This window comes from Chamaea fasciata, unplaced genomic scaffold (assembly GCF_029207755.1).
Source record: "Chamaea fasciata isolate MVZ Bird 193981 ecotype frontalis unplaced genomic scaffold, bChaFas1.0.hap1 SCAF_22, whole genome shotgun sequence".
NCBI classification, from domain to species: domain Eukaryota; kingdom Metazoa; phylum Chordata; class Aves; order Passeriformes; family Sylviidae; genus Chamaea; species Chamaea fasciata.
Window position 1 is genome coordinate 4459090 of NW_027094107.1, and position 7528 is coordinate 4466617.

Genomic DNA, 7528 nt, shown 5'->3' on the forward strand with positions numbered 1-7528 from the left:
GAAAATCAGCAAAAAGCAGAGCCTGGCTTTGCTGTTGAGAGGCCTGTGATAACCCACCCTTATGGGGAAGGAAGCAACCAGCCCCAGCACAGCTGCCTGTGGTTTGCCCTGACAGTTGAGGCGTTTCCTTGACAGGCTTGATTTATGATTTCCTTGTTGCCATTCCCTCCTGGATTGAAAGGGGAGGTGGAGGGCTCTTGAGTCCCCTTGTCTGGCCCAAGCCATGCTGAGCAGGTGGGTGGTTGGGGTGACATTGCGGTGGAGGTCTGGCTGTGGCCACTGGCTGGTGACAATGTGCTCTGGGGTCATGCCAGGGACGCAGTGCTGGGGTGTTGGGGGTGCAGAGAGTGGGTGACTCAGCCTCCCTTCCCATCAGCCTCCACCACATCCCGTGGCATTCCTAACTTCTTATCCAGCTGGTTTTGGGGGATGTGGGGCATTCCTGGTGGACCCTTTGGAGCAGCTCTCTGCACACCAGATGCTTACCACCTCCAGGGGGGCTGTGAGAGGCCAGGAGCGTGGCCATGCAGGCTGGGGGCAGGATGGAGATGGGGGCTGTGCTGCTGAGCCTCTGGAGGCAGAGCTGCAGCTGCAGAGCCTGCCCCTGCACTGCTCCCTGGCCAGAACAGGCCCTGGCAGGCGGAGATGCAGCAGCAGATTAAATTTTGATCCGCTTGGGAATTAAAATAGACTTGCAGGTCTGCTGTGCTCTGTGACACCAAATGCTTCAATGTGAGTAGTTAATGTCCATCTTCTTCCCTGTAAATCAGCACTGTCAGATCCCCTTCCCTGCTGCTGGAGCAGAGCTGCAGTGGCTGCTGAGTGGGATGAATACATCAGCAGGGCCTGAGCCCTGGAATCTAGGGAATTGACTCCAGGCAGATGGGGTCACTGGTGTAGCAGAGCAAACTGATATCAGCTCCTGATATTTCTGCAGCAGCACTGGCTTGTGCTGTAAGCTCTCACAGTCCCGAAGGGCTCCAGGAAATCAAAGCCGCTGATGGGTGAGATTCTTTTATCACTCCTTACTCACCTGGCTCCAGGCAGGCCCCAACCTTTCTGTTCTCTGTGGTGAGCTTAAGCACACATGACCCAGTAGCTGTGAGGAGCCTGTGAGCATCCAATAATCCTTTGGCCCTGAGCTGTGGCAGGTGGCCAGCTCTAATCACACAGGCTTAATGCTCGCCTCTCTTTGCCTTTGCAGGTCTGGCATAACAACTTGCTGCCAGGTGCCTGCTCTACTCTTGCTCTCCTTCCTTCCCAGTGCTGCAGGTGGTGCCCTGGTTCCTGCCCTTGACCCCCAGTCCACACTGCAACCAGCCAAAGGGAGGCTCCTCTCACAGTCTGTCCTGGAGCTGACATCATGCTGTGATGATGCTGCAGCCAGTAGGATGTCACCCTGTGCGGAGCATCTCCCTGAGGGGACAGCTCTGTCCCAGTGGCACCCACACCTCTCTGTGGTGGAAGTGAGCCTGTGAGTAGCGCAGAGATGGCACAGGCAGCACAGGCGGTGCAAGAGGAACATTTCTGGTGCAGATGGGTAGTTTTCCATCAGTGTGGCCACTTCCTGATGAACTACCCCTTCTCTGTCTCCATCAGGATTGCCAAAGGCTGCACAAGGGTTCTGGTTTCCTGATCTCATACACAAGAAATTTCTTTGCCAATCATAGAGTTTTTTAAGGCTGTCACATCCCCCTGTCCTCCTTAAACTTTCCCATTTTCCTGCTGTGTTTACCCAAGCAATTATTTAATCTCTAATTCATATTCTCCACACAGGACCTCACACTGCTGGTGCTTTGCAAGACTGGACAGACGACTGCTTATATTTTTCCATTTTTAAGTCAATGTCCTGTTCCATTTCACTGCATGTCAGGGGCGACCTGCATCACAGGCTGGTCAATGCTGTCATTGTTTAAACTTGCTGAAGAATAAACATGAAGTTTCTTCAAGACATGTGACAGCTGTACAGGCACAGCAACCTGACTTGCAAAACAAACAGGTAGGAGACATTTTGACAAACTAAATTGAACACCCCTCCTAGCTCAGTTATCAAGACTTGGGGTAATGTGAGAGTTAAACTAATTTAACTGCCTGGTCTGCACATAGGTGTGCAACAGTTTCTATCATCCTGGACAAGATGATGCATGAAAAATCATGACACATTACTAGGCAGGGAGCAGCTGCTACTGTTTACATAACACAACCCAAATTTACAGACAGAATTTAACTTGTTCAATGGAGTAACGTGCCCTAGCTGAGAGGTGCTTGGGGCAGATCAGAAAGTGTTTACATCTCGTCTCTTGTTTGGACCTAAGAACAGACTAGGGAATGCCAGCCATGCTCTTATTAAAACAGGAAGAAACACAGGGAAGGGAGTTCTTGGCTCCTTCCTCTCTGAAGTGACCATTGATCTGTTATGTTTTGTGGGCTACTCCAACTGTGGGAGAGGTGACAAGAGAGGGAAAATTCTCCTAGAACTGCTGATGTGAAACATAAGGACTGGTGTGATTAAGAGCATAAGCAACTTATTTCTGACATCAGCCATGAGCTACTGCACAGCAGGAGAGGAAAAGCCAGAAGTGCAGAGAACCGTGGTGAGACTCGTGCACCCTCCTAGTGTCCATCTTCGTGTTTGCAAGTGACAGCAGCTCTAAGACACCAACAGGAGATGTGTGTCTCCCCCACCCCAGTTTGTGTCATAAAGTGGTTCTGACACACAAACTGCAGCTGGTGTGGGACTTGCTGTTGGAGTGGGTTGACCTTGGCTGGATACCAGGTGCCCACCAAGCCACTTGTGTCATTTTCCTCCTCAGGGTTGTCCCCACCCAGGCCAAGGTGCTTGGAACTAGCTGGTCTTCAGGGTCCCTTTCCACCCAGCCCACTCTGTGATTCTGATTCATCCAGGCTATGCGATGGAAAGGTTTCATAAACTTACATGAACCTGGAACATGCAGGCTCCCAAAGCCTAGCAAAGCTAATGTCTCCTTGTTAGCTGATGGAGACATCGTTGGTACCTGGGTTACATCCATACGCACATGGTGACATCCCTTATTTTGTTCCCAAGAGCTGAATGAACAGCTGTTGGGCTTCCCTATCTTCCTGCTGACTTTTCATTATGCCACCATTGGAGCAGCCAGTGAGGATTCCACATACCCGGTGGCTGTAGTATTCTTCCATGTCTCAAAGCTCCGATGAGGTTAGGCTGGGTGGCTTCTGCTTCTTGTTTGAATTCCCTCACTCCTTACTGCCTTTTCTTTCCTCAAGGACCAGCTTCTTGATGGAAGCCTTCTTCTCCCCCCTGCCCTAATAACTGATGATATCGACCCATTGACTTCCACTGGATTTTTCCCACAACTGAGACAACTGTAGTCGTTCTTGTTTGGGCCCCTCTCTCTGCTATCACCTCAGATGGAGCTTGTCCCCAGTCACAATCAAGTTACTCTCAGAGGTGGCTTGGGTCCCTGGGTTAACCACAGCCCTGACAGCCCTGAACTGCGCCTCTGCAAGCCCCAGTACGGCGCCAGAAGCTGCTGGTTTTCACTGGGGTAGGCACCTCCTGTCAGTTGGCATGTCAGTTTGCCAGGGTTACTTGCCTGTTCAGGTGTAGTCCCAGGCTATGGGAGGTGATAACCAGCCCAGGCACTTGCACAAATCCTTCCACACACTCTGCCACCCACAGACCAGCTGCCTCAGGGCACATTTCAGTATTGACTCACCCAAAAAGTACCTTCTTTTACACCAAGATGACCCAAGATTACACAGACCCCATGATATGCCAACCATGTTAATCAGTAACATTAAACATCTCACATATGGGTGAGAAGGAACAATGAAGCCACCCACACCAGGTAGGAGTGGGAAATGGGATCCTCTCCACAGGGCAGCTCCCCCAGCAGAGCAAGGCCATCAGTGCCAGGGCAAAGCACAGAGCCATGGTCTGTACTAACATGTTCCCAAAGCCCAGCAAAGCAAAGAGATAAGAAATGCAGCCAACAAACACTGTGAACCAACAGGAGCTGCCTACTTTAGTGACTACTATGACTAAAGCACACTTAGCACACAATTGCCGTTGCCTCAGGTCCCGTGCTGGGCACCAAACTGTGGTAGGCTGACCCTTCCTGGACACCAGGTACCCACCAAACTGCTCCCTCACTCCCCTCCTCAGTGGGAGGGAGCAGGGAGAAAGGAAGATGGGAATGGAATTTGTGGGCCAAGATAAAAGCAGTTTAACAAAGCAAAAGCAAAGCTGCATGCAGGAGCGAAGGAAAACTAAATATTTATTCTTTACTTTCCACCAGCAGGAGATGTCCGGCCACTTCCTGGGAAGCACAGCTTCAGTACACAGAGCAGCTGCTCCAGGAGACAGATGTTTTCATAAGGAATGCCCCCCATCTCCTTTCCCTTTGCTATTACTACTGAGCAGATGCCATATGGTCTGGAATATCCCAAGATCTTGCCCCCACCCCAGCCTGCTGGTGAAGTGGGAATGTCAGAGACAGCCTTGACGCTGTGGGAACGTTGTTCAACAATAACCAAAACACTGGTGTGTTATCAACACCTTCCTAGCTACCAACACAAAACACAGCTCTGCAAGGGCTGCTAGGGGCAAAATTACCTTCATCTCAGTCAGACGCAATACAACTGTTTATTTAAAAAAATGAACAGAAACTTTTAACAAAATCACACTGAACAGTGAGGATCTGAAAAGCCAGGCAGCACTGGGGGCATCATAAAGAGAAATGCTCTGCAGGCCCTGACCAACCCAAGGGCTAGATGTGCAGACAAGCACCTCCAAGTGGATGATAAAACCTTGTCCACTTCTCTCATTCAAATAGTGATACTGTTTATCAAGCACACGAGGTTGTAGATTAGAAACCTGAATCTCTTGTGCATCCTCACTAGGTGCCCAGGCACCTGAAGGGCTCCAGTGGTGGTAAGCTTTTAAAAAAAGTTCCATTTGAAAGTAACCATGGCTGTATTTGCAGCTTGGAGGAAGCCACCTGCTTAAGTGCAACATGAAGAGTATGTCATAGCATAAGGTGTGTGTGACATGCTGTGTTTCTTCTTGCCCAGAATCCTGCAGAGCTGTCCATTTTTTCCCCTTGTTGCCCTGTATCAGCACAGAACATCCTCTCTAGCTCAGAAAGAAGGGAGAATGAACACATGGATATCCACAGTCTAAGGAGAGTCACCTTTTGCTGGAACTTGGATCTCACTCCATACCCTGATCCTGATCCCAAATGGAGAACAGGGCTAGCTCTGGAAGGACAGAGCCCTTTACGAGCTAGGAGCCACGAGGCAATTAATAGATTGCAGGCTGGTGATTTGCCTTCTGCATCTGAATGATCTTGCCAAAGCCACCTCTTCCCACATCGTAGTCTGTCCGGTATTCATCTCGCACCTGGGGCACAACAACAACACACGTGTTAACAGCCAGCACTGCCCGTCTCCTACTAGACTTTAGAATCATCACCCCCTCCTTGTTCAGCTGGTGGGGAACTGAAGTTCAGATTAAAAGCACTTCAACTCGTCTGAGATCTTTTCAACTAACCCACCAAAAAGGTGGTAATGGTGGTGAAAATGACAAAAAAGGATGTACCTGATGGTTGAGATTTTTTTTAGGTAAGAAGAAAAGAAGATCCCAAAATATTTTAATTCAGAACGAAATCCCTGAATTGCCAGGCTTGGCCTTCAGAACATTTTATCTCATCTAAACCTCATCTTTGCCCTTGGGGAAACTGCTGTGTTATGAGATTGGCCTGGCAGCCACACTGTTTCCCTCTACTCAAATTCTGGATCGTTTCAAGGGCGCTAGCTTGGATTAGGGAACATTCTGCTTGCACTGCAGGAAGTTTGGAGTCCTAGACAGAAATAACCTATTTCCAGCCTGTAACACCAGGTATCAATAACCGAAACAACCTGGGAGCGAGCGAACTCCATGATCAGGCCTTCACAGCCTGCACATCGTTCTCCACGAGACAAAACCATCGAACAAGTACAGAGCCTTAGAGGATCAAACTCGGGGGTGACGTGGCACTGCCTTTACCTGTCCTCCAGTCTTTCCCCTCCCGTACTGGCGGCCCTCCTTGAAGCCGGCGTCCCAGTCGGTGCGGATGATGCGGTCGTCCAGCCGCGTGCCGTTGATGAACCGCATGGCGTGCTCGGCGTCCGCCCTCGTGTAGTACCTGAGCCACTCTGTAAGGACAACTAAGCCTGCTCTTTTGTTGGGTACAGGGGAAAAAAAAAACAACAGGGAAGTTTGTATTTGAGAAGCAGAGCTCCCCTCACTACCTTCCAGCCTTTTCTGTTCTTCCTGCTCTTCTCTATGGGATCAAAAAGTGCACTCATGTAAATCCAAGCTAAGACCAGCTAATGCTCAGAAAGGGTTCGGTACTTTTAGTACCTGCACAGACAAGACAATGGAACAAAGACATTAAAGCCTTGCTAAGGGCAAGAAATCAGTAATATGCCTTCTTGTACTATGTAAAACTCGACTGAAATAGAACAAAGGGAGCAGGCTTCACAGGAGAGCTTTGCACAGACAGCTCCTGGCACAACCTGTATGAGCGTGTACCCTCTGCTTGAAAATGCCCCCATGGCTTATCCTGCCACTTCCTTCAGGTGTGCAGTTGAGATGAGGAAGTAAACATGTGCTCTGGACATGTAAGACATCGGGCTGATGACTGTAACAGTTCTCACTTTGGCCCTAAAATCATAATCAAAGAAATTAATGAATTAAAGGCGCTCCCTCCAAACAGCACAGCTCTGGTGGCACTTGTCACATATGGCACCACTATCCAATCAGTCTCAGGGTGTGGAGAGGAAGGTGCAAGGATGGACGGGATGTGCCTGGTAGGAAGCACTCAGCTATCACCTTTCCAGCAGCACTACAGATACACCTGCTGTGCAGAGGAACAACAGGTGCCAACCACACACGTACTGACAGAACCGAACCACAAAGGATACTCTACAAAGCAGAAGCCACAGGGGGTTTTCTTGATCTTGTCCAGACCCATGACAATCCTCTTGACATCTCCGCACTTGGAGAAGAGCTCCTGGATCTGCTCCTCGGTGGTGTAGAAGGACAGGTTGCCGACATACAGCGTGGAGGAAATCTTCAAGGATTTCTCCTGCAGCTGCCTGCTCCCCTGCGGGCACAGAGGCGCACGCCGCGGGCTCAGCGCGCTCGCCGTCCCGCTCCCACCGCCCCGCGGCCTCCCGCTGCCCGGCTCCTCGCACGGCCTCGCTCCGGCCTCAGCCCTCCCCGCCCCGCCCGGGCCCCGCCACCCGCCGCACCCGGAAGTGCTGGTCCCGGTACTGGCTGATCTCGCAGTACGAGTCGCTGTTGAGCCCGCTGAGCGTGGTGTGCAGCAGCCCCGACATGGCGCCGCCCGGGCCCCGCCGCCGGGCCCCGCCGCCGGGATCCTTCCAGAACCGCCGCGCACCGGACGCGGCCCGCGGCGCGCGAGAGACGCCGCTCCGCCGCCCCGCGCGATTGGCCGCGCCGGCTGTCACTCAGGGCGGGGGA

The 7528-nt window shown here is 51.3% G+C and overlaps 1 protein-coding gene across 1 annotated transcript; it reads right to left on the bottom strand.

Moving 5' to 3' along the window:
* Positions 1-4626: 4626 nt before the first annotated feature.
* Positions 4627-7467, bottom strand: LOC136300302 (nuclear cap-binding protein subunit 2). The gene is made up of 4 exons (XM_066202611.1): positions 7297-7467; positions 6967-7148; positions 6047-6185; positions 4627-5401 (listed from the first exon to the last, which is right to left on the bottom strand). The coding sequence occupies exons 1-4, from the start codon at positions 7381-7383 to the stop codon at positions 5303-5305; spliced, it is 507 nt and encodes a 168-aa protein (XP_066058708.1). The 5' UTR covers positions 7384-7467; the 3' UTR covers positions 4627-5302.
* Positions 7468-7528: the final 61 nt, after the last annotated feature.